This window comes from Hemitrygon akajei, chromosome 2 (genome assembly GCF_048418815.1).
Source record: "Hemitrygon akajei chromosome 2, sHemAka1.3, whole genome shotgun sequence".
Lineage (NCBI taxonomy): Eukaryota > Metazoa > Chordata > Chondrichthyes > Myliobatiformes > Dasyatidae > Hemitrygon > Hemitrygon akajei.
This window is the reverse complement of record NC_133125.1, coordinates 145,875,609-145,903,316: the sequence shown is the minus strand read 5'-3', so window position 1 is coordinate 145,903,316 and position 27,708 is coordinate 145,875,609. Positions and strand designations below refer to the sequence as shown.

Below are 27,708 nucleotides of genomic sequence, written 5' to 3'. Positions count from 1 at the left end.
GCACTATATTCTATCTGCCACTTCTTTACCCATTCTCCTAATTTAAGTATTTCAGCAGACTCTTCCTTCCTCAACACTACCTGCCCCTATCTTCAAACCACCTGCAAACTTGGCCTGAAAGCCATCATTTCTGTTATCCAAACCATTGACATACTGTATAACATGAAAAGAAGCAGTCCCAAGACCAACCCCTGTAGAACACCTATACTCATTGGCAGCCAACCGGAGAAGGCCTGCCTTTAATCCTACCCTTTTCATCCTGCCAGTCAGCCAATTTTCTAACCAGGCTTGTATCTTTCCTGTATTACCATGGGCTCTTATCTTGTTAAGCAGTCTGATGTGCGACACCTTGCCAAAGCTCTTCTGAAAATCCAAGTAAACCATATCCATTGACTCTCCCTTGTCTATCTTGCCCATTGTTTCCTCATAGAATTACAACAGGTTTGTCAGGCAAGATTTCCCCTTAAGGAAACCATGTTGACTTTGCCTATTTTATCATGTTTCTCAGAATACCCCAAGATATCATCCTTGATAATGGACTCCAACATCTTTCCAATCTTCTGCCTTCCTCCTTTCTTCAAGAGTGGAGAGATATTTGCAATTTTCCAGCCCTCCAGAACCATTTCAGAATCTAGAGATTCCTGAAGGATCACTACCAATGATTCCACAATCATTTCAGCTACTTCTTTCAGAACCCTGGGATGTAGTCTGTCTGGTACAGGTGACCCATCTACTTTCAGAACCCTGGGGTGCAGTCCATCTGGTACAGGTGACCTATCTACTTTCAGACTGCTCAGCTTCTCAAGCACCTTCTCCTTAGTAATAGCAATTACACTCACCTCTGCCCCCAACATTCTTGGATTTCTGACATACTGCTAGTGTTTTCCATAGTGAAAATGGACACAAAATATTATGCTGATCAGCCATTTCTTTGTCATCCAGTACTATCTTTCCAGCATCATTATTCAGCAGTCTGATATCCACTCTCACCTCACTGTTACATTTTATATATCTGAAAAAACTTCTGGTAATGTCTTTTATGTTATTAGCTAGCTTACCTTTATATTTAATCTCCTTTTTCCTTGTGGATTTCTTAGTTGGCTTCTGTTGGTTTTTAAAAGCTTCCCAATCCTCTAACTTCCCCCTAATATTTTCTATATTATATACCTTCTCATCTGCCTTTATGCTGCTTTTGACTTCCCTTGTCAGGCATGATTGTTCATCCTCCCTTTAGAATACTACATCTTTGGGATATATCTATCCTCAACCTTGTGAATTGCCCCCAGAAATTCCAGCCATTGCTGTTCAGCCATCATCTCTGCTAGTATCCCCTTCCAATCAACTTTGGCCAGTTCCTTTCTCATGCCTCTGGATTTCCCTTTACTCCACTGCATCTGAATTTAGCTTCTCCCTCTCAAATTGCATGGTGAATTCTATCATATTATGATCACTGCCCTTCTGATTTCTTTATCTTAAGCTTTATAATTGAATTTGGTTCATTGCACAGCACCCAGTTCAGAATTGTCTTTCCCATGGTGAGATCAACCACAAGATCCTCTAAATAGCCATCTTGTAGGCATTCTATAAATTCCCTCTCTCGGGGTCTATCACCAATTTATTTCCCCAATTTATCTGCACATTGAAATCCTACATTACCATTGTAACAGTTCACTTCTTTACATGCCTTTTCTATATCCCATTGTAATTTGTATCCCACATCCTGGTTACTGTTTGGAAATCTGCGTATAAGTCACAACACGGTCTTTTGAGCCTTGCTATTTCTTAACTCTACCCACAAGGTCTTTCTCAGGATTTGATATCATTTTTTACCAACAGACCTCTCTACCCACCCTCTCTGCCTACCTGCCTGTCCCATGTGTATCCTTGAATGTTAAGCTGCCAACTATGATCTTTCTTAGCCACAACTCAGTAATGCCCACAACGTCATGCCTGCCAACCTGTAATGGCACTACAAGATCATCTATCTTATTCTGCATAGAGTGTGCATTCAAATATAACACATTCTGTCCTGTATTCTTTACCCTTTTTGATTTTGCATACATGTTATGCTTCAACTCATCCCACTGACTGCAATTTTGCCCTATCACCTGCCTCACAGTCTCACTAAACACTGCATCAACTTGTATATCAACTGTGCCATCCTTAGTCTTATCACTCTGGTTCTCAACCCCTGCCAAATTAGTTCAAACCCTCCCCAACAGCTTATTTTGACTCAGTAGCAAATTGGGGTAGATAAATCCCCAGGGCCTGACAAGGTGTTCCCCCAGACTCTGTGGGAGGCTAGTGCAAAAGATGCTGGGCCCCAAGCAGAGATATTTAAATCATTGTTAGCAACAGGAGAGGTAGCGGAGAATTGGACGATAGCCAATTTTGTTCCACTGTTTAAGAAAGGCTGTTAAAGTAAACCAGGAAATTATAGGTGAGCTTGATATCAGTAGGTGTAAAGGTATTCTAAGGGACTGGATATATGAGCATTTGGATAGATTTGCTAAGTATGCCTGCAGATTTGCTGAGTATGTCTGACAGAAAAAGAATTTCAGGGTTGTATGTGGTGATATATACTGTATATACTCTGATAATAACATTTGAACTTTAGACTTTGAACATGGACTGATTAGGGATAGTCAGCATGGCTTCGTGCATGGTAGGTCATGTCTGACCAATCTTTTAGAGTTGATGAAGGCAGTGGTGTCGACACCCCCATTAGCAAGGCATTTGGCAAGGTCCCCCATGGGTGGTTGGTCATAAAGGTTCAGTTGCTCGACATTCAAGATGAGGTAGTAAATTGGATTACACATTGGCTTTGTGAGAGAAGCCGAAGAGTGGTAGAAAATAGAAACATAAAAACATAGAAAATAGGTGCAGGAGTGGCCATTCGGCCCTTCGAGCCTGCACTGCCATTCAGTATGATCATGGCTGATCATCCAACTCAGAACCCTGTACCTGCTTTCTCTCCATACCCCCCGATTCCTTTAGCCACAAGGGCCATATCTAACTCCGTCTTAAATATAGCCAATGAACCGGCCTCAACTGTTTCCTGTGGCAGAGAATTCCACAGATTCACCACTCTCTGTGTGAAGAAGTTTCTCCTCATCTTGGTCCTAAATGGCTTCCCCTTTATCCTTAAGCTGTGACCCCTCGTTCTGGACTTCCCCAACATCGGAAACAATCTTCCTGCATCTAGCCTGTCCAATCCCTTTAGAATTTTATACGTTTCAATAAGATCTCCCCTCAATCTTCTAAATTCCAGTGAGTATAAGCCTAGTCGATCCAGTCTTTCTTCATATGAAAGTCCTGCCATCCCAGTAATCAATCTGGTGAACCTTCTCTGTACTCCCTCTATGGCAAGAATGTCTTTCCTCAGATTAGGGGATCAAAACTACACACAATACTCTAGGTGCGGTCTCACCAAGGCCTTGTACAACTGCAGTAGAACCTCCCTGCTCCTGTACTCGAATCCTCTTGCTATGAATGCCAACATACCATTTGCCTTTTTCACCGCCTGCTGTACCTGCATGCCCACCTTCAATGACTGGTGTACAATGACACCCAGGTCTCGTTGCACCTCCCCTTTTCCTAATCGGCCACTGTTCAGATAATAATCTGTTTTCCTGTTCTTGCCACCAAAGTGGATAACCTCACATTTATCCACATTAAATTGCATCTGCCATGAATTTGCCCACTCACCTAACCTATCCAAGTCACCCTGCATCCTCCTCACAGCTAACACCGCCGCCCAGCTTCGTGCCATCCGCAAACTTGGAGATGCTGCATTTAATTCCCTCATCTAAATCATTAATATATATTGTAAACAACTGAGGTCCCAGCACTGAGCCTTGCGGTACCCCACTAGTCACTGCCTGCCATTCTGAAAAGGTCCCGTTTACTCCCACTCTTTGCTTCCTGTCTGCCAACCAATTCTCTATCCACATCAATACCATACCCCCAATACCGTGTGCTTTAAGTTTGCACACTAATCTCCTGTGTGGGACCTTGTCAAAAGCCTTTTGAAAATCTAAATATACCACATCCACTGGCTCTCCCCTATCCGCTCTACTAGTTACATCTTCAAAAAATTCTATAAAATTCGTCAGACATGATTTTCCTTTCACAAATCCATGCTGACTTTGTCCGATGATTTCACCTCTTTCCAAATGTGCTGTTATCACATCTTTGATAACCGACTCTAGCATTTTCCCCACCACGATGTCAGACTAACCGGTCTATAATTCCCCGGTTTCTCTCTCCCTCCTTTTTTAAAAAGTGGGGTTACATTAGCCACCCTCCAATCCTCAGGAACTAATCCAGAACCTAAGGAGTTTTGAAAAATTATCACTAATGCATCCACTATTTCTTGGGCTACTTCCTTAAGCACTCTGGAATTCAGACCATCTGGCCCTGGGGATTTATCTGCCTTTAATTCCTTCAATTTACCTAACACCACTTCCCTACTAACATGTATTTCCCTCAGTTCCTCCATCTCACTAGACCCTCAGTCCCCTACTATTTCCGGAAGATTATTTATGTCCTCCTTAGTGAAGACAGAACCAAAATAGTTATTCAATTGGTCTGCCATGTCCTTGTTCCCTATGATCAATTCACCTGTTTCTGACTGTAAGGGACCTACGTTTGTCTTGACCAATTTTTTTCTTTTCACTTATCTATAAAAGCTTTTACAGTCAGTTTTTATGTTCCCTGCCAGCTTTCTCTCATAATCTTTCTTCCCTTTCCTAATTAAGCCCTTTGTCCTCCTCTGCTGGACTCTGAATTTCTCCCAGTCCTCAGGTGTGCCACTTTTTCTGGCTTTTTCTGGTTGCGAGAGATTTAGAGGAAATTGGATTAGACATTGATATTGTGGGAGAAGCCAGAGAGTGGTATTAGATGGTTGCCTCTCTGACTGGAGGGTGGTGACTATTGGAGTGCCACAGGGATCGGTGCTGGGTCCATTGTTTGTCATCTATATCACTGATCTGGTTGATAATGTGGTTAACTGGATCAGAAAATTTGCAGATGACACAAAGTTTGGGAGTGTAGTAGACAGTGAGAAAGGCTATCATGGCTTGCAATGGGATCTGGTCCAGCTGGAAAAATGGACTGAAAAATTGGTAGATGGAATTTAATGTAGACCACTGTGAGGTGTTGTCCTTTGGTAGGACCAACCAGGGTGCGTCCAGTGAACGGTAGGACATTGAGGAGTGAAGTAGAACAAAAGGATCTGGAAAGACAGGTCCATAATTCTTTGAAAATGACATCACAGGTACATAAGGTTGTAAAGAAAGGTTTTGGCACATTGGATATGTTAAAATATTGAGCACAGGAAATGAGATATTATGTTGAAGTTGTCTAAGACATTGGTAAGGTCTATTCTGGAGTATTGTGTGCAGCTGTGCTCACTTACTACAGGAAAGATATAAATAAGGAAGCAAGAGTACACAGAAAATTTATGTCTTATACAATTTCAACCTAACATCCCAAATCCTGTATCAGAATATTGATTTATGAACCTATCTACCTGTGACGCCACTTTCAAGGAATTATGGAGCTGTATTCTGATATACCTTTGTTCTACCACACTCCTCAGTGCCCTACTGCTCACTGAGTAAGACCTACCCTGGTTTGTCCTCCCAAAGTGGCACATATCAATCTGCAGATGCTGGAAATCCGAGCAACACACACAAAATGCTGGAGGAACTCAGCAGGCCAGGCAGCACCTATGGAAAAGAGTACAGTGATGTTTCAGGCTGAGAACCTTCATCTTTTTTCCATAGATGCTGCCTGGCCTGTTGAGTTCCTCCAGCATGTGGTGTGTGTTGCATTGACACAGAACCATTCTCTGTGGCACTCTACTGGGGATCACTGCTCTTCTTGCTGCTGTCATCAGGAAGAAGGTACAGGAGCCTCAGGATCCACACCACCAGGTTTAGAAACAGTTACTACCCTTCAAACATCAGGCTCCTGAACCAGGGGGGATAACTACACTCAACTCCACTCACCCTATGACTGAACTGTCCCACAACCTACCTATAACCCTGCAACCTATGGACTTACTTTCAAGGACTCTTCATATCATGTTCTTAATTATTGCTTGCTTGTTTATTGTTATTATTATTATTATTTCCTTTTTCTTTTTCTTTTTGTATTTGCTCAGTTTGTTGTCCTGCACATTGGTTATTTGTCTGTCCTTTTGGGTGTGATCTTTCATCGATTCCATTGCCTTGTATTGATTGTGACTGCCCACAAGAAAATGAATCCCAGGGTTGTATCTGGTGATATATATCTACTTTGATACTACATCTGCTTTGAAATTTGAGGATCCAGAGCTTGGTGATGGGTTTGCTTGGAATTATACTACAGTAGATTCAGTTTAATGGGGCCATCGGTTAATTCAGGGCAACTACTTCAAAGGTTCAAACTTCAAAGCAAACTTATTATTAAAGTACATATATATCACCATGTACATACCCTGAGGTTCATTTTCTTGCAGGCATACTCAATAAATCCAATAACCATAAACACATCTATGAAAGACCATACCAGCAGCGTAACCAGCCAGTGTGCAAGAGACAACAATCTGTGCAAATACAGAAAGAAAGAGAATAATAAATAAATAAGCAATAAATATTGAGAACATGAGATGAAGACTCCTTGAAAGTGAGATGGGGCGAGTGAAGTTGAATGAAGTTGTCCCCTCTGGTTCAAGAGCCTGATGGTTCCTGAACCTGGTGTTTTGGATCCTGAGGCTCCTGTACCTTATTCCTGATGGCAGCCATGAGAAGAGAGAATGGCCTGGTTGGTAGGGGTCCCTGATGATAGATGTTGCTTTCCTGCGACAACACTCTGTGTAGATGTGCTCTATTGTAGGAAGGTCTTTGCCCATGATAGACTGGGCCATAACCACTACTTCTTGTGGGATTTTCCATTCAAGGGCATTGTTGTTTCCACAATGGGCTGTGATGTAGCCAGTCGATGTACCTTCCATCACACATCTATAAAAGTTTGTCAAAGATTTAGATGTCATGCCAAATCTTTGCAAGCTCCTAAACATTTCATTTGGGACAACTCTTAAAGAACAAACTGAAATTGTGAAAAGAGCCAGAATTCAATATGTTTATTTAGGACACAATGTCACTTATTTGGAGCAGGAGACTGTTTCCGAACAGTCTCACTAATCTCAATCGTGTGGTCGTTCGACACTACACTGTGCTTAGAGCGATCAGTTTTTAAATAGTGTCAGTTGCATAGGTTTGTGTTCGAAAAGCAGTGATTTTTGTCTCTGACAGTTGGCAAGAAATAAGCAGTAGAAGAATTTAGAACTGTTTTGCTCACTGCAGTTTCAAGCATTCAGGCTTGGTAATGTCAGAAAAAGCTGGGAGTGAAAATGAAATGATTGCACCACTGCAACAAGTTAGGAATTACAAAAGTATAGACAATCATCTTGAATATTCAATGAAAGTGAAGATTTGGAGAATGTGATGGTCTAAAGCATTGAAGGAAGACAATCCATTATCTGCACGAGATAGATAGATAGATAGATAGATAGATAGATAGATAGATAGATAGATAGATAGATAGATAGATAGATAGATAGATAGATACTTATTGATCCCACAGGAAATTGCAATGTCACAGTAGCATTACAAGTGCACACATATGCAAATATTTGAAGGGAAATAAGAAAGAATTAAAAAAGTTATTTTAAAAAATAAGATGTACAAGATTTACAATTCAAAGATTACAAGATTATCCAGATTTCCAAGTTCACACTTGATTAGCTGGTACTGCAAGAATTACCATAATATTATACAGTAATGGGTGCACAGTCACACCGTCCAGATAAGAAGTGATGGTAGTATTGCACAGAGTTGCACAGGGTGTTGTAAACATAGATAAACAGAGCTCTGGTAAAAGGAGATAACAACTTCCCTGGCTATAGGTTGATTCATTATAGAGCCTAATGGCCGAGGGTAAAAATGACTTCACATAGCGCTCTTTGGAGCAGTGCAGTTGTCTTTGTCAATGACTGAAAGTGCTCCTACGTTCAGCCAGGGTGGCATGCAGAGGGTGAGAAACACTGTCCAGAAATACCAGGATTTTCTGGAGCGTCCTTTGTTCTATCACAGTCTCCAGTGTGTCCAGTTTCACTCCTATAACAGAGACGGCCTTTCTAATCAGTTTATTGAACCTGTTGGTATCACCCGTGTTGATGCCATTAACCCAGCACACACCGCATGCAAGATTGTGACAACAGGCTGCTGGAACATGTGAAGGACCGCAGTCTTCTCAGGAAGTAGAGGCGGCTCTGGCCCTTCTTGTACACAGACTCACCAGGTGCTGTGCTGATTTTGCTCATTTACAGTCAAAAGAACATGGCCGATAAATTCCTTCATTGATAACTATTTGGAACTAGTGCACAGGTTGATAGTACCGTAGAGTTTTGGTGGTGTTCTAATTTGTTCTGTTTTGCATTTAAATACACAAAATGATACTCAGTTACTGTAAATTGTAGCTTGTCTTTTTTATGCCTTTTAACTATTTCCATGAAATGTCAGCTAATTGGGACAGCTGTTTAATTGGGCCAAGATGTACTGATCCCCACGTGTCCCAATTAACTGGAACCTACTGTATTGAAGGCAGAGTAGAAATCAGTAAACAGAAGCCTGATGTTGGTGCTCTCTCTGTCCGGGTGCTCCAGGGATGAGTGCAGGGGTGCAGGGCTGGGGATGTGACATCTGCTGAAGACCCTTTTCGGCATGTAGCAATTGCAGTGAGTCGAGTTTCTCTTGGAGGCTGGAGTTAATGAGTGCCTTGACATGGCTCTTGCAGCATTTCGGGATGGTGGAAAGCAGTGCCATGTCATTAATTATTTCTTAGATCCAGGAATGTTAGTGGTCAGACAGAGTCTGTTTCCAGGGGTGGAAGGGTCAAACACCAGAGGGCACAGGTTAAAGTGAGAGAAGGAAAGTTTAAAGGAGATATGTGGGCCAGTTGTTTTTCCACAGAAAGTGGTGGGTCTCGGAATGTGCTGCCAGAGAGGCAAATATGACAGAGGCATCAGACAGACTTGTAAACAGGCAGGGAACTGAGGAATATGGAAATGCTGACAGGGAATGGAGGGATATGGAATGTGCAGGCAGGGAATGGAGGGATATAGAACGTGCAGGCAGGGAATGGAGGGATATGGAATGTGCAGGCAGGGAATGGAGGGATATAGAACGTGCAGGCAGGGAATGGAGGGATATGGAATGTGCAGGCAGGGAATGGAGGGATATGGAATGTGCAGGCAGGGAATGGAGGGATATAGAACGTGCAGGCAGGGAATGGAGGGATATGGAATGTGCAGGCAGGGAATGGAGGGATATGGAATGTGCAGGCAGGGAATGGAGGGATATGGAACGTGCAGGCAGGGAATGGAGGGATATAGAACGTGCAGGCAGGGAATGGAGGGATATAGAATGTGCAGGCAGGGAATGGAGGGATATGGAATGTGCAGGCAGGGAATGGAGGGATATAGAACGTGCAGGCAGGGAATGGAGGGATATGGAATGTGCAGGCAGGGAATGGAGGGATATAGAATGTGCAGGCAGGGAATGGAGGGATATGGAATGTGCAGGCAGGGAATGGAGGGATATAGAATGTGCAAGCAGGGAATGGAGGGATATGGAATGTGCAGGCAGGGAATGGAGGGATATGGAATGTGCAGGCAGGGAATGGAGGGATATGGAATGTGCAGGCAGGGAATGGAGGGATATGGAATGTGCAGGCGGGAAATGGAGGGGTATGGAATGTGCAGGCGGGGAATGGAGGGCTATGGAATGTGCAGGCAGGGAATGGAGGGATATGGAATGTGCAGGCAGGGAATGGAGGGATATGGAATGTGCAGGCAGGGAATGGAGGGATATAGAACGTGCAGGCAGGGAATGGAGGGATATGGAATGTGCAGGCGGGAAATGGAGGGGTATGAAATGTGCAGGCGGGGAATAGAGGGATATGGAATGTGCAGGCGGGAAATGGAGGGGTATGAAATGTGCAGGCGGGGAATGGAGGGATATGGAATGTGCAGGCAGGGAATGGAGGGATATAGAACGTGCAGGCAGGGAATGGAGGGATATGGAATGTGCAGGCGGGAAATGAAGGGGTATGAAATGTGCAGGCGGGGAATGGAGGGATATGGAATGTGCAGGCGGGGAATGGAGGGATATGGAACGTGCAGGCAGGGAATGGAGGGATATGGAATGTGCAGGCAGGGAATGGAGGGATATAGAACGTGCAGGCAGGGAATGGAGGGATATGGAATGTGCAGGCGGGAAATGGAGGGGTATGGAATGTGCAGGCGGGGAATGGAGGGATATAGAACGTGCAGGCAGGGAATGGAGGGGTATGGAATGTGCAGGCAGGGAATGGAGGGATATAGAATGTGCAGGCAGGGAATGGAGGGGTACGGAATGTGCAGGCGGGAAATGGAGGGGTATGGAATGTGCAGGCAGGGAATGGAGGGGTATGGAATGTGCAGGCAGGGAATGGAGGGATATAGAACGTGCAGGCAGGGAATGGAGGGATATGGAATGTGCAGGCGGGAAATGGAGGGGTATGGAATGTGCAGGCGGGGAATGGAGGGATATAGAACGTGCAGGCAGGGAATGGAGGGGTATGGAATGTGCAGGCAGGGAATGGAGGGATATAGAATGTGCAGGCAGGGAATGGAGGGGTACGGAATGTGCAGGCGGGAAATGGAGGGGTATGGAATGTGCAGGCAGGGAATGGAGGGGTATGGAATGTGCAGGCAGGGAATGGAGGGATATAGAATGTCTGTATTCAATACAATATTCAATGTCTGTAGTGAGATGCTGAAGATGTTCTATAGGTCAGTTGTGGTGGCGTGTTGGGGAGGAAGCATTAAGAAGAGGGACGCCTCACGTCTTAATAAGCTGGTAAGGAAGGCGGGCTCTGTTGTGGGCAAAGTACTGGAGAGTTTAACATCGGTAGCTGAGCGAAGGGCGCTGAGTAGGCTACGGTCAATTATGGAAAACTCTGAACATCCTCTACATAGCACCATCCAGAGACAGAGAAGCAGTTTCAGCGACAGGTTACTATCGATGCAATGCTCCTCAGACAGGATGAAGAGGTCAATACTCCCCAATGCCATTAGGCTTTACAATTCAACCGCCAGGACTTAAGAACTTTTTAAAAGCTATTATTAATGCTTTTTGAGATAGTGATTTAGATGCATATCATATTTTTTACTGAGTTAAGTATTGTATGTAATTAGTTTTGCTACAACAAGTGTATGGGACATTGGAAAAAAAAGTTGAATTTCCCCATGGGGATGAATAAAGTATCTATCTATCTATCTATCTAGAACGTGCAGGCAGGGAATGGAGGGATATGGAACGTGCTGATAGGTGGAATCAGCTGGATCCCATTATGGAGGGCACAGACATGCTGGGCCGAAGTCTCTCCAGGGGTCATTCGGGTAATCAGCCGCTGAAAGTTGTTCCCCGTGTCTGGTTCTTGGAACTGTATCTCCGTTTCTGGGCGTTACCCATAGGTGCCCTCCGCAGCAAACTGCAAATGCGGGATCTACCCGACAACAAGTGACGCTGGGCACTGCCCTCGCTGATTGGCTGGAGGCGGCCGCTGTTTCTGGGGACTCTTGTTCAGTTTCAAAGCCTGGGACCCCCCCCAGCCCAGCCCCTATCCGAGACTCGGGGTGTCACCCTGCCGTATTTCTTGTGGGACTTTCTGTTCAAGGTCATTGTTCTTTCACAGCGGGTTGTGACTCATTAGGGTCAGTCAGTTTACCTTCCACCACAAGTATAGAAGTTTTGTCACAGTTTTACATGTCATGCCGAATCTTCGCAAACTCTTAAACCTTTCGTTTTGAACAACTCATAAAGAACAAAATTAAATCGAGAAAATAACCAGAATTCATTATGTTTATTTAGAACAGAATGCCACAAAACTGTTTTCGAATCGTTTCTAACTAATCTCAGCACCTGGGTGGTTGTTAGACATTACACTCTGCTCAGAACTATCAGTTTTTAAATAGCGTCATTTGTACGCAGTACCTATAAAAAGTATTCACCGCCTTGGAAGTTATCGTGCTTTACTGTTTTAAAACATTGAATCACAGTGGATTTAATTTGGCTTTTTTGACACTGATCGACAGAAAAAGATTCTTTCCTGTCAAAGCTAAAACAGATCCATGCAAATTAATTACAAAATAAAACACAAAATAATTGATTACATAAATATTCACCCCTTTCAAGCCAGTATTTAGTAGATGTACCTTTGGCAGCAATTACAGCCTTGAGTCTGTGTGGATCGGTCTCTATCAGCTTTGCACCTCTGGACACTACAATTTTCCCCCATTCTTCTTTACAAAACTGTTCAAGTTCTGTCAGATTGCATGGGGATCGTGAGTGAACAGCCCTTTTCAAGTCCAGCCACAAATTCTCAATTGGATTGAGGTCTGGACTCTGACTTGGCCACTCCAGGACATTAACTTTGTTGTTTTTAAGCCATTCCTGTGTAGCCTTGGTTTTATGCTTAGGGTCTTTGTCTTGCCGGAAAACAAATCTTCTCCCAAGTCACAGTTCTCCTGGAGGCCGCATCAGGATTTCCTCTAGGATTTTCCTGTATTTTGCTGCATTCATTTTACCCTCCACCGTCACAAGCCTTCCAGGGCCTGCTGCAGTGAAGCATCCCCACAGCATGATGCAGCCACCACCATGCTTCACAGTAGGGATGGTGTGTTTTTGATGAGGTGTGGTGTTTACCTTACACCAAATATACCGTGCAGTCTGATGGCCAGAAGGTTCAATTTTAGTTTCATTGGATCATAGAACTTCCTTCCAGCTGACTTCAGAGTCTCCCAGATGCCTTCTGCCAAACCCTAGCTGAGATTTCATGTGAGTTTTTTTCAACAATGGCTTTCTCTTTGTTACTCTCGCATAAAGTTGTGACTGGTGAAGTACCCGGAAAACAGTTGTATGTGCAGTCTCGTCCATCTCAGACACTGAATCTTGTAACTCCTCCAGGGTTGCCACAGGTCTCTGGGTGGCCTCCCTCACCGGTCCCCTTCTTGCACAAACACTCAGATGTTGAGAATAGCCTGCTCTAGGCAGATTTACAGCAGTGCCATATTGTTTCTATTTCTTGATGATTGCCTTAATTATACTCCAAGATATTCAGTAACTTGAAAATTTTCATGTATCCATCTCCTGACTTGTGCTTTTCAATAACATTTTTCTCAGAGCTGCTTGGAGTGTTCTTTTGTCTTCATGGTGTAGTTTTTGCCAGGATACTGACTCACCAGCAGCTGGACTTCCAGATATATATTTACTACAATCAATTGAAACACCTTGACTGCACGCAAGTGATCTCCATTTAGGTAATTATGTGACTTTTAAAACCAATTGGCTGCACCAGTGATGTGTCAGTATATGAATACTTATTCAATCAATTATTTTGTGTTTCATATTTGTAATTAACTTAGATCACTTTGTAGATATCTGTTTTCATCTTGACACAAAAGAATCTCTTTCCGTTGATCAGTGTCAAAAAAATTCAAATTAAATCCTTGTGATTCAATGTTGTAAAACAATAAAACATGAAAACTTCTGGGGAGGGGGAATGAATACTTTTTATAGGCATTGTATGTTTAAATAGCAGTGATCTTTGTCACTGACAGTTGGCAAGAAATAAGCAGTAGGAGAATTCAGAACTGGTTTACTCACTGCAGTTTCAAACATTCAGAACGGAGATTCCAGAAAAGGCCAAGGATACAAATGAAAAGAAGTTAAGAATTATAAAAGTATAGACAATCTTATTGAAAGTTCAATAAAAATGAAGATTTGGAAAATGCAATGGTCAAAGCATTGAATGAAGACAATATCTGCACTAGATAGATAAGATACTTTATTGATCACAAAGGAAATTACAATGTCACAGTTGCATCAAGAGTGTACGCATATGCAAATATTAGAAGAGAAGTAACAAACAATAGAAAAAGTTTTTTTTAAAGAATAAGATGTACAAGATTAACCAGATTTCCAAGTTCACACTAATCAGCAAGAATTACCATAATATTATGCAGTAATGGGTGCACAGTCACACCGTCCAGATAGGAAGTGATGGGAGTATTGCACAGAATTGCACAGGGTGTTCACAACAGCAGGATGTGGTAAACAGAGCCTAAACAGAGAGGTTAATAACAGTCTAACAGGAGGAGTCATCACTTCCCCAGCTACAGGTTGACTCATTATAGACCCCAATGGTTGAGGGTAAGAATGACCTCATATCGCACTCTTTGGAGCAGTGCAGTTGTCTTTATCTGTTACTGAAAGTGCTCCTCTGTTCAGCTAGGGTGGCGTGCAGAGGGTGAGGACCATTGTCCAAAATTGTCAGGATCTTCTGGGGGTCCTTTGTTCTTTCACAGTCTCCAGTGTGTCCAGTTTGACTCCAATAATAGAGCCAGCCTGTCTAATCAGTTTATTCCGCCTGTTGGCATCACCCGTTTTGATGCCATTAACCCAGCACACCACCGCATACTAGATTGTACTGGTGACAACAGGCTGCTGGAACATGTGAAGGAGAGGCCTGCATACTCCAAAGGACTGCAGTCTCCTCAGGAAGTAGAGGTGGCTCTGCCCCTTCTTGTACACAGACTCACCAGGTGCTGTGCTGATTTTGTTCATTTACAGCAATAGAAAATAGCGATCTACAGCACATTACAGGCCCTTCGGCCCACAATGTTGTGCTGACCATGTAACTCTAGAGATGGCGTAGAATTTCCCTAGTGCATAGCTCTCTAGTTTTCTAAGCTCCATGTACCTATCTAAGAGTCTCTTAATAGACCCTATTGTATCCGCTTCCACCACCAGCATCGGCAGAACATTCCACACACTCACCACTCTCTGTGTGAAAAACTCACCCCTGACATCTCCTCGGTACCTACTTCCAAGCACCTTAAAATTATACCCCCTCATGTTAGCCATTTCAGCCCCGGGAGAAAGCCTCTGGCTATCCACATGATCAATGCCTTTCATCATCTTATACACCCTATCAGGTCACCTCTCATCCTCCATCACTCCAAGGAGAAAAGGTCAAGTACACCCTCCAATCCGGGCAACATCCTTGTAAATCTCCTCTTCACTCTCTCTATAGTATCCACATCCTTCCTGTAGTGAGGTGACCAGAACTGAGCACGGTACTCCAAGTGGTGTCTGACTAAGGTCCTATATAGCTTTAACGTTACCTCACGGCTCTTGAACTCAATCCCACGGTTGATGAAGGCTAACACACGATACGCCTTCTTAACAACACTGTCAACCTGCGCAGCAGCTTTGAATGTCCTATCGACATGGACCCCAAGATCTCTCAGATCCTCCTCACTGCCAAAAGTCTTACCACTTATGTTATATTCTGGCTTCAAATTGGGCCTAGCAAAATGAACCACTTCACACTTATCTGGGTTGAACTCCATCTGCCACTTCTCAGTCCAATTCTGCATCCTATCAATGTCCCGCTGTAACCTCTGACAGCCCTCCACACTATCCACAATACCCCCAACCTTTGTGTCATCAGCAAACTTACTAACCCACCCTTCTTCTTCTTCATCCAGGTCATCTATAAAAATCACAAAGAGGGGGGATCCCAGAACAGATTCCTGCAGAACACCACTGGTCACTGTCCTCCAAGCAGAATACAAACCAATACGAGTCAAAAGAACATGGCCGGTAAATTCCTCCAGTGATAACTATAGGGGCACGAGTACGCAGTTTTATACTACTGTAGAGTTATTGGTATGTTTGTCTGTCTGTCTGAATGTCAGAGCCACTGGCTGTAGACTTATTACATTACTTGTTATTTCTCAGATACAGGGATGTTAGTGGTCTTCTTAAAACAGTCGGGGGGTGGGGCCTCAGATTGGAGTAGGGAGAGGTTAGAAATATCTGCAAGTGTGCAGGTAAGGGGGTGGAGAGGTGAAGGAAATGAAGAAGTTGAGTGACAGAGAGGTGAGGGAAGGAGAGAGGTCAGACAGTCAGAGAGTCTGTTTCCCGGGGTGGAAGGGTCAAACACGAGAGAGCACAGGTTTAAAGCGAGAGAGGCAAAGTTTAAAGGAGATATGTGGGCCGGTTGTTTTGCCACAGAAAGTGGTGAGTCCCCGAATGTGCTGCCAGAGAGGCAAATACGACAGAGGCATCAGACAGACTCTTAAACAGGTAGGGATTGGAGGGATATGGAACGTGCAGGCAGGGAATGGAGGGATATGGAACGTGCTGACAGGGAATGGAGGGATATGGAACGTGTTGACAGGGAATGGAGGGATATGGAACGTGCTGACAGGGAATGGAGGGATATGGAACGTGCTGACAGGGAATGGAGGTATATGGAACGTGTTGACAGGGAATGGAGGGATATGGAACATGCAGGCAGGGAATGGAGGGATATGGAATGTGCTGACAGGGAATGGAGGGATATGGAATGTGCAGGCGGGGAATGGAGGGATATGGAACGTGCTGACAGGGAATGGAGGGATATGGAACGTGCAGGCAGGGAATGGAGGGATATGGAATGTGCTGACAGGGAATGGAGGGATATGGAACGTGCAGGCAGGGAATGGAGGGATATGGAACGTGCAGGCAGGGAATGGAGGGATATGGAACGTGCAGGCAGGGAATGGAGGGATATGGAACGTGCTGACAGGGAATGGAGGGATATGGAACGTGCAGGCAGGGAATGGAGGGATATGGAACGTGCAGGCAGGGAATGGAGGGATATGGAACGTGCAGGCAGGGAATGGAGGGATATGGAACGTGCTGACAGGGAATGGAGGGATATGGAACGTGCAGGCAGGGAATGGAGGGATATGGAACGTGCAGGCAGGGAATGGAGGGATATGGAACGTGTTGACAGGGAATGGAGGGATATGGAACATGCAGGCAGGTGGAATCAGATAGTTCCCATTACGGAGGACACAGACATATTGGGCCAAAGTCTCTCCAGGGGTCAATCGGGTAATCGGCCGCTGAAAATTTGTACCCCGTGCCTGGTCCCTGGTGCCACCTACAGGTGCTCCTCATTTCTGGGTGGCACCTATAGGTGCTCTCCGCAGCAAACTGCAGATTCGGGATCTACCCGACAACAAGTGACGCTAGACGCTGCCCTCGCTGATTGGCTGGAAGCAGCCGCTGTTTTTGGGGATTCTTGTTCAGTTTCAAAGCCTGGGAAGCCCCCAGCCCCTATCCGAGACTCGGGGTGTCACCCTGCCGTCCTGCTCTGGATCGGGATCGGGGTGGGGGGTGTGGGGCGGTGCTCTGTACCCTCCTGTCCCGTTCCGGCTGTACTTTCTGTTTCACTTCTGTGCCGGACACTTCCCCAGACGGCGGACGGGAGAGAGTAGACGGCGGACAGCGATATGCAGTCGACATCGGGACTCATCGGCGGTTCTACCGTGCCAGTTAGCATTGGGGTAGGTGTTGGGGAGCCCCGGTCCCGCGCAGAGATCGGCAGTACTGGGCGGGACCCGATAGAGTGGGGCAGTGCCGGGGACCCGGGGGTGTATGTGAGACCTAGAGGGGTTGAAAGTGATGTTGGGGGGTCGCTACCTGCGGCAGGGTCCGGCACCGAGCCGGCGGGGCGAGGTCTGCCTCCTGCTCTCGGGGGTGGGGGAAACGGGCGGCGGAGGTTCACTGTGGAATTCCCCGCTGCTGTGGGAAGGATTCCCATATGCTGGCGGCGGTGACCTGCAGCACTGGTGCCGTCCCCCAGCGCTGGGGACCCGGATTCCCTCCTGAGTCCCGACGCTGCCCGTCTCAAGTTTACGCGTTCTCCCGGTGATTGGATCTCACCCGGTGCTCAGGTTTCCTCCCACGTCTCAAAGACGTGTGGAATCAGTCGGGTCATCAGTCGCTGCAAATTGCCCCGTGTTGGGCTGAGGGGTGACATCTCGGGAACTTGATGGGAGGGAGAGGAAAGAAACCGCGCGGATTTGGAAGGCCGAGTGGCCTGCTCCACGCAGCGTGACGCGGCGTGGCGGGAATGCAGTCTGTTCAGACCTAGACCCAACATCTTCCCGGTTCGCTCCCCACGATCCCTACCTCACATCAGCTCGATTCCCCCAAGTCTACCCGAATCCCGCAATTACCCCCACATCTCGGTGAGACCGCAGTGTGGACAGGTTACTCTGCAATTAATGTCCAGGGTCTCAGTGAGACCAGAGTGTGGACAGGTTACTCTGCAATTAATGTCCAGGGTCTCAGTGAGACCAGAGTGTGGACAGGTTACTCTGCAATTAATGTCCAGGGTCTCAGTGAGACCAGAGTGTGGACAGGTTTCTCTGCAATTAATGTCCAGGGTCTCAGTGAGACCAGAGTGTGGAATGGTTACTCTGTAGTTAAGTCCAGGGACTCTGTGAGACCATGGTTTGGACAGGTTTGTGATGGTTATGTGGGACTGATGTCCTAGACACAGAGGTAGTGCAGTGAAGATTCACCAGATGGGTTCACTGACTGGCTTTGCTTGTGGAGGAGAGACTGGGTCCAGATATTGGGAGAAGGAGTGGTGGCCTAAATGAAAACTTCCCAAATTCCGGTGCTGGACAGGTAGATCAGGGAGTGAGTTCCCCTGTCCCCAGTTAGAGGAGTCTGGGTTCTCTCAGAATAAGGAGTAGGTCTTTTGGACTACAATGTCTGTGCCAAGCATAACACTTAGTTAAATCGTAAACACAAACGATTCTGCGGATACTGGAAATCTAGAGCAACATCCACAAAAGCTGGAGGAACTCAGCAGTTCAGACAGCATCTCTGCAAGTGGATAAATTGTCGACATTTCGAGCTGAGACCTTTCATCGGGTTTCAGCCCGAAAACCCGCAGCATGTCTCGGGAGTGCAAATAAGGGATATTAACATCAAGTCTGACATAACATACCTCCCCATAGATGCTGCCTGACCTACTGAGTTCCTCTAGCATTTTGTGTGTGTTATATTCCTCACCTCACCCTCAACATCCTTCAACACCCTCCTGTCCATCCCAGCTCCCACTCTCTACTGTTCGTCACCTCTGCTTCCCTCCACCTCCCAACTCCACCTGCCCCTCCCCTCGCCCACCATCTCCACCTCCCTCACTCACCCCTCATCTCACCCCTCACCTTTCCACATACATACCTCCCACACCTCTCCTTCCTCACGTTCCCTTCACCTCCTCCAACCTTTCCTTCTCCCTACCTTTCCCCATCCCTCACATCTCCCCATTACTCACCACACCCCTCCCCATCCATTACCATCCTTTACATTTCTCACCCCCAACCAATTTCTCCAATCTTCACCATCACCTTTACCCCTTCTCTATCCCCCTTCCTCATCCCCATTCCCATGTCCCACTTCTCCTTCTCCCCTAAACCATACCCCTCCACTATTCGCTCTCAAACTCCTCTGTCTCTCCCTACCCCCTCCCCTTTTACTACCGCATCCACCATCGACTCCCTCCATCCCTCAGTTCTCTCACTCCCACCCATCAGCTCTCCCCCAACCTTCATCTCTCCCCTACTCCACCACTCTCCCTCATCCCTCAGCTCTACCTCATCCCTCACCTCCCTTTCCCCACCCCACCTCTCCCCCACCCCTCAATATCCACTCCGCCACTTTGTAATCTCCTCCCTGGCCTCACCCACTCCACACCTCTCCCTCAATCCCTCACTCTCGTCTCTCCCTCTTCCTCACCCCTCCCTCTCCATCACCTCTCCCTGACCTATTGGCTCTCCCTCTCCCTTGGTGCTCCCTTCCCCCTCGTCTCTCCTTTCTGCCTTGGCTTTCCCTCCCCTGTTGTCTCTCCTTCCCCTCACCTCTGTCTCAGCCCCCTGACCCTCCTTCCACCCCCTCGGCCTTGCCTCTCCATCCCCATGCCTCTCCCCACCTCTGGGCGAGGGGTCCTGTGTCGTGGTGTGGGTTCTTGGGGGCCGCACTCACAGGAGCAGCTGAGGGGCTTTGGGGTGATGGGTGAGGCTCCAGTCATCACCCGTGGCAATGGGCCCGGGGAGGTCTAGAAACTGGGGGGCAATGGGAAGCTTGGGGTGGCGTGTTTGTGGGAATAGGGTTGGTATGGGGGGGGAGTATGTGGTGAGGGAGGGGGATGGGGGCATGTGGTCAGGGACAGTTTACTAATTGGGAGATCCGGGTGATGGTCTGTTGCAGAGTGACCATTGGGTGTGTGGTAGGAGCAGCGTGTTCGGGTGATGGGAATGGGCTTGGGTCCAGTCTGTAATTAACATCTAACATCAGTCCCCCCAGACCTTCACTCCCCCCCACCCTAGTCCACACATCTCCTGGGTGGGGGGGGGGGGTAACCCCCTGGAGGAGTGAGCAGTGGGATCAGCCTGTGCCCATCTCCAAGCCCTGGGCACTGGGTTTGGACCATTGGGAATACCAACCCTGCTTCATGGCCAGTATCCCACCTCATGTATCCTCCCCCCAATGTAAAACAACCACTTCCCCTTGCCTCACAGTCCTGTTCCCCCCTCCCTCAACCAACAACTCCCTTGTTAACCACCCCCCAGGTCTGAGGAGGACGTGTCATCTGAAATCCCACCCCCCCCAGTAGGAAAAGGGATTACCCTGGGCCGGAGGTGGGGAGCTGGGCCGTGGACAGGGAGTTCTGTGTAGGTGGGGATGTGGGTGGCAAGGGAGGGAGGTGAGGTGAGGGTTTGTTAGAGAAGATGGAGGATAGGCAGGCAGGTGGTGGGAGGTGGGCTGTGGACAGAGAGATGAGTGTGTGTGTCTGATGTGTGTGTCTCTCTCTCTCTCTCTGTCTGCTGCAGACCACGATAATGGCGGTGGAGTTCGATGGAGGAATTGTGATCGCCTCAGACTCCGGGTCTCGGGAGGGTAGGTTGGTCCTCACTGTCAACCTGTGACCACACCGTCTGGTGTCTGACACCGTGCCCCAGGTGCTGCCCTCACTGCATGACACCGTGCCTCACCGTCGTGCTGGTCACTCACTCAGGAACTTGGACACCACAGCACTGATTGCCCCTAGGGTGTGGTAACCACCCACGTTGTCCGGTCTGGACACCTCCCTCCCCCCATACTGGGGGTGGGGGGTTATAGTTGCTGCCCTGATATTGGAGTGCATTGTTCCATGATTGCACTGCTGACACCAGCTCCTAATTACTAGATTGTACTGCACAGAAACAGGCCTTTCGGCCCCACCATGTTGCTGCTAGCCATTGTTCCCGATTCCTGCCACTCTCAGATTTTACAATTCTGGGCCGGCTGGGTGGGATCTGAACCGATGTCCCCGAGTGGTGTTTGGGAACTGGCTGCTGAACCGGTAACTCGACTGGTGTGACGTGGGGGACAACAAGACCCCCAGAGACACCAGCGAGATGAACGGGTAGTCACCTGTGCCAGGTGCTGGAGGAGCCCCCAAGGGGGTGGGGGGTGGGGTTCTGAGCCTGAGTCCAGAGTCAGTAGCCCTCTGCTGCTGCTCCGTGCTGCCCGGGTCCGCCCTCGGACGCTGACCTGCCACCTGAGACCAACCTCTGCTGACTTGGAGGGGGTTCCCGCCAGCACCGATGAGTGCTGCAGCTCTGGGGGAGTGGAGGGAGCGGGGTCCTTGGCTAACTCAGGGAGAGGGTGTGTGTCATTCGGGGGGGGGGGGGAGGTGGGTCAACAGGGTAAAGTACAGAGTGTGGGGAGAGGGTCCCGGGGAGTGTATTGCTGAAGGGATAGTGTATGCAGGGTGGGGTCTGGGAGTGGAAGGGGGGTCAGTAGGATGGGGTGTCAGAGTGGGAGCGGTCAGTAGGATGGGGTGAGGGAGAGGGAGGGGGTCAGTAGGATGGGATGAGGGAGTGGGTGGGGGTCAGTAGGATGGAGTGTGGGAGTGAGAGGGGGTCAGTAGGATGGGGTGTCGGAGTGGGAGAGGTCAGTAGGATGAAGTGTGGGTCCCAGGTGTGTAGTAGAGAGGGGGTCAGCAGGGTGAGATGCGGATGTGGGAGTGTGTCGGGGAGGGGATTGTATCACGGGATGGGGTTTGGGAATGGGATTGTGTCACTGATGGTGTTCCCTTGCCCCCAGGGTGGCGGTGGGTAATCGTTGTGATGAACAAGTTGTCGCCCTTGCACGAGCGTATCTGCTGTGCTCTGTCCGGCTCTGCGGCCGATGCCCAGGCCATCGCTGACATCACTTCCTACCAGCTGGAGCTGCACAGGTACCTGGTCCAACTGCCTGGGGTGTGGAGGGGGTGGGAGTCCATGTGGAGATAGTGCTGTCCAAGCAGGGACAACAGGGTGGGGGGGGGGCATCCAGTCTGCGAGGGAGGTTTTCTGATTGGGGTTGGAGGGACAGGATGGCCCAGCCTGGGACGGGGTATGTCTGATATGTGATGGAGGGTGGGTGCTTTGACTATGGTGGGGGTCACTGCCCTGCCTGTTGACATGAGCTGTCCATCCCTGTTCACAGCCCACACTCTGCTCACCATGTACAGTGGGAACCGCTCCACCAGCCCGTTCTTGCTCCAGAGCTTACCTTTGATCTCTCCGCAGTCCACTGCCCAGTGCCCCCTCCCCTGCATTGCCCAGACCCTCACAAACCCTTCTCCATCTTCTGTGTTCTGGTCCTGTTGGCCCACCAACCACTAACGCCCTGTCCCACACCGGCTGGTCTCGATCCAAGGTCCCCAGTCAACACAGTCGTGCGTCTGAGGTCATTCTCATACTGAAGGACCTCTTCCCCAAACCCTGGGTCTGGGTTTACCACAGGGTCCCAGCTCCATCGATATCTCTGTGGGGTTTTCCATCTCCTGCCCTAACCACACCCTGCGCACCCCTCCATCGATGATCGCACCGACACTGCCTCCTGCTCTTGGACAGTACAGTCACCATCTGCGCTACCAGTGTCCATCCTGGTCGCACACTCACACCTTCCGTCTCTGATCCTTCCCCTCCTCACCTCCGACACGGTAGTGTAGAGGTTTAGAACAATAGTTTACAGCCCAGCAACTCGGGTTCAGTTTTTGCCCCTGTCTGTTAGGACTTTTCCCTGAGACCACCTGGGTTTCCAGACGTACCAGTTGCTGGGTTCACTGGTCATTGTAAATTGTCCTGTGATTAGGCTGGGATTAAATTGGGGTAGTGGGGTTGCTGGGCGGTGTGGCTCGAAGGACTGGAAGGGTCTACTCCATGCTGTATTGCTAAATAAATAATACATCCCCCCCCCCCCCACACACACAAACACATCTACACCTCACTCCCACCCACATCTACAACCACCAACTCTCCCTCTCCCACCACTGCCACCTCACTCTCCCTCTCCCACCACTGCCACCTCACTCTCCCTCTCTCCCACTCCACCCTGTTCTGCCCCGGCAGAGGTCACTGCCAGCCGGGGAAAGTGCCAACTTGAGGCTCCCCACATCGGCTGGGGCTCCAGCCACAGCGATCCAGCCGTCTGCAGCTTTCCAGCCGTGAACCGCGGTCCAGCTGCAGAAACCCTGCGCTGTTCCACGGGGCTGGAGCGCGGCCTGTGAGCCGGTGAGCGCTGGCGCTGTGTTACCGAGGATCTGCAGAGACTGGCTGGGGGTTTGGAGGTCGGTGTCAATCCCGTGGCTGCCTCCATGTTGGGTTTCTATGAGTGTAAGTCAATCAGCAGAAAGCCCAGTCTCAACCCGGGGCAGCGCCTGTGGGGCAACAGGTAGAGACACTCCCTGAGGGCTCCAGAGACGCGGGCTCAACCCGACCTCCGGCTCATTCTCCGTGTGGCTATTCCCCAGGTGTTCCAAAGCCTCGAAGGGGTGCGGGTGGGAGGGGTAGTTGGCCACTGTGCATTGTTCCCAGTGGACTGGAATTCAGACGACTGTGGAGGTCCAGTCATTGGGTTTATTTAAAGTGGAGGTTGAAAGGTTCTTGACTAGTATGGGTCTAAATGGTTATGGTGGGAATACAGGGCATTGGGGTTGAGAGGGATAGCAAATCAGTGGAGCATACTAGATGGGCCTAATGGCCTAATTCTGTTCCTATGTCATATTGTCTAATGGGAGGTGGGTGATAATGGGGATGTGGGGAGGGTTGCGGGAAGGTCTGGTTGGTGGCTGGTATGGAGCAGGTGGGCCGAAGGGCCTGTTTCCCATCGCACTGACGAGATTGCCCTCCCTACCCCAGTCTGGAGCTGCAGGAGGAGCCCCGGGTCCGAGCCGCTGCCGCCCTGGTCAGGAACATCTGCTACAAGTACAAGGAAGAATTGCTGGCACATCTCATCGTGGCAGGGTGGGACCGCAGCCACCAGGGTCAGGTAATCCCAGCCGCTGGGTGCAGTCCGTCCCCACGTACCCCGCCTGGGGTCCATCCTGCATGGGCAAACATGATTTATCCCCACGTATCCCCACTGTGTAAATGCACTTGACACCAGTACCCTCCCATGTAAATGTGTACTGTTCCCAGCTACACCCACCTGTGTAAACCGGTCTGTCATGGGGTAACCCAAGCCCTATTAACACCATCCATCCCCGGCTAAGCCTGCCTGTGTAAACACGACCTGTCTGTGGATATCTCCACCTATTTAAACGCAGTCCATGATGATGCAGTCCCCATCCATGTCAGTGGTCTGTACAGGGTACACCGCCTACATAAACATAAGCCTGCCTGTGTAAACACATCTGTCCACCCATTTAAACGCAGTCCTTGATGATGCGGTTGCCACCCATGTAATGGTCTGTCACAGGGTACCCTGCCTGCGTAAATGCAGTCCATTCCTTGGTACCTCATGAAAATGCAGAATTCCACACGAGTACCGTCACAGGGTCTTTCCCTGGTGTAGCCCCTGTTCTGTGTATCCCCAATCCCTACTGCTGACGCCTGTCCGCACCCCATTCTGTTGTAGGGTTGGAGTTTTCGGTGTCCTTCCCCCGGGACGAAGCTGATCGTGTTGGGGAAAGGATTGTTATGATCTGTAACGTTTTTAGGAAACAAACCAGCAGCAATAGACTCACATGGAGTCTGGCTTTGATGTTATAACCACTCTCTTTATTAGTAACTGCGTATAATATAGTCACATAACCAAGATAAACAAAAGTTAACAGTGTTATGTGTATATATGTGTGTAAATATAACTCCCAAACTATATTGAGCTTGGCGGGGGGGGGGGGGGGTGAACAAGGCTTAGAGCCTTGAGATGGTAAAGTAGGAAAGTTCAGTAATCCGTAAAATAAATGATGGGAGAGAGATATTTGTAATCCAGGGTAAGTGTAGAGAGAAGGCAATTTCGTCAAATTTTACAGGGTCCACAATGCAGAGACTAAATATCAGTTGTTCAAGATCCTCCGTCCAAATCCACATACGAATTATCACCGAAAGTGGCCTGTCACAGGGATATCGTCTTCAAGTGATTACCACAACATACCCAGGCAAGGGTTAACACACACAGGATACCCCAGAAAATCCACCCCTATGGATTTATACGAGGTGACAGCCACACATTCGACGTGCACTGGATCGATAATCAACCCACCCTTGTGGGCATAGGAGAGTTCCAGACTCCAGCTGCGACAAGCTGAACTTACTGGCTTTTCAGTCTCTCTCTCTCTCTCTCTCTCTCTCTCTCTCTCTCTCTCTCTCTCTCTCTCTCTCTCTCTCTCTCTCTCTCTCTCTCTCTCTCTCTCTCTCTCTCTCTCTCTCTCACTCTCACTCTCACTCTCACTCTCTCTCTCTCTCTCTCTCTCTCGTTCTGCTACTACTGAAAGTCGCTCTCTCTCCCCCGGTATAAACGCCTGAAGCAATCCATTTCAGTCTGTGACTAACGTCATAGTCCCGCCTCACTTCGGCACTCCCTTAAAGTGACAGTCCACAGCAAACGAAACCTATGGGTTCCTACCAGGGTGGTCCCGTCAACACAGTGACAGTGTCTCCCCCAGTCTCCAGTGTGCTGGAGTTGCAGACAGCAGTGCAGTGTCACCTTGGTGAGGGGAGGGGGGGTCTGTGCTGGTCTGGTGTGTTGATCCTGCGCTCTGGTCCCCAGGTGTACGTCACACTGGGCGGGATGCTAGTCAGGCAGCCCTGCGCAGTCGGGGGCTCTGGGAGCACCTACATCTACGGATACGTGGACGCCAATTACAGAGCTGGCATGAGCAGGGATGAGTGCAAACAGTTCGTAACTAATGGTGAGTGATGGTGGGTGTCTCCCAGCCACTCCCCATTCTCTCCTACTCTCTCTCCTTCTCTCCCTCCCTCTCTTCTTCGCTCCTTCCCTCCCTTCCTCTCTCCTTCCCTTTGCCTCTCCCCCTCCCTCCCTTTCTCCCGATCTCCTCTCACTCCCTCTCTCCTTCCCTCTTTCTCTCCCTTTTTCTGTGCTGGAGCCTGCGCCGGGATTGGAGTGGGTGTGAATTTTGTGGCGGTGTGTTGGTGGGGGGGGGGGGGTGTCAAGATCTGACCTCACTGGTGATTGAACTTTCTCCTCCCTCTCTCTCAGTCTATCTCAAACTACCCCCTCCCTCTCCACAAGCTGACATCACTAACGGTGGTCTTTCTTCCTCTCCCTCTCCCTGGGTTGGGTGGGGTGTTGGTTGGTGTGTGAATTGCCCAGGGATCTCACTAACAATAGTCTCTCTTGCTCTCTCTGATCAGCCATAGCTTTGGCCATTAGCCGGGATGGCTCCAGTGGAGGGGTGATCTTCCTCAACACCATTACGGAGAAGGGCGCCGAACACCAGGTCATACTGCCCAACGAGATGCCTCGCTTCTACGACGAGTGATGCCCTGCGGTCGCCTGACGTCTGACCCATAGACCTCGTGTTCCAGAGCTTTGTTACCCGGAAACCCGTGGCTGTTTGGGCGGAGACGTGGCTGGGAAACGACGGGTGGAGCAGGTCCCAGTGGGTGGGGGAGATCACGGTTATAACCCACACCCACCCTCAGTAACACTGTTCCTGCTCTCACACACCGGGGGGGCAACGGTGACCAAGTACCGGCCCGTGTCACCCAGTGACAGCTCCCGGAGCCGCTGCAGAGCCTGGACTGTAAACCCGAGGTACAGGGTACGGATAGTGACAGGGTTTAATCAATAATAAATGATTCTTTAGTGCTGAACCTGTACCAGACTGAACCTTGGGAGAAAAATGATCGGAAATGGGAGGTTGTACCACCCAACAGTTTGGGTTTTTATTCAATCTGTGCAGATTGAGTCAGAGAAAGGAACATCAAACACAGAACAGCAGAGCAGGGATCAGGCCGTTCGGCCCGTCATCTTGTGCCTGACCAATTAGTCCAATGACACACACTTCCTACACGTGGTAGCATGAGACATAGAAGGAGTGCAGACATTCGGCCCATTGAGTCTGCTCCAGAGCATGTCTTCTCCATTTCCCATCCAACAGCCTCTTGACCAGTTCTGTCACATCCGGCTCCTGACAGACCCACAGCATTCACCCACCCACCGCTCTCTGTGCGCCTGCCCCTTTAAACATTCTCCTGCACACATTAAACCCATGTCCACTAGAATTTAACATTTCCAGTCTGGGAACAGACTCGGATTTTCCAGCTCTCCACGCCTCTGATAATCTGATAAAGCTCCATCAGGTCTCCCCTCGGCCCCAGGCACTCCAGAGAGCACAGCCCTACTTGTCCAGCTCGTTCCCCTCCAACACCCCCACATCCTTCTTGTCACACAGTGCACACACAACCCCAAGTGTGGACTCGCCAAA

General features: G+C 48.7%; 1 protein-coding gene across 1 annotated transcript; it reads left to right on the top strand.

Annotated features, from left to right (window-relative positions):
* Positions 1 to 17,203: 17,203 nt before the first annotated feature.
* LOC140716508 (proteasome subunit beta type-9-like) lies at positions 17,204 to 27,094 on the top strand. Its single transcript, XM_073029304.1, has 6 exons — positions 17,204 to 17,494; positions 20,837 to 20,903; positions 22,095 to 22,227; positions 24,176 to 24,305; positions 26,028 to 26,169; positions 26,633 to 27,094. The coding sequence occupies exons 1-6, from the start codon at positions 17,441 to 17,443 to the stop codon at positions 26,758 to 26,760; spliced, it is 654 nt and encodes a 217-aa protein (XP_072885405.1). The 5' UTR covers positions 17,204 to 17,440; the 3' UTR covers positions 26,761 to 27,094.
* Positions 27,095 to 27,708: the final 614 nt, after the last annotated feature.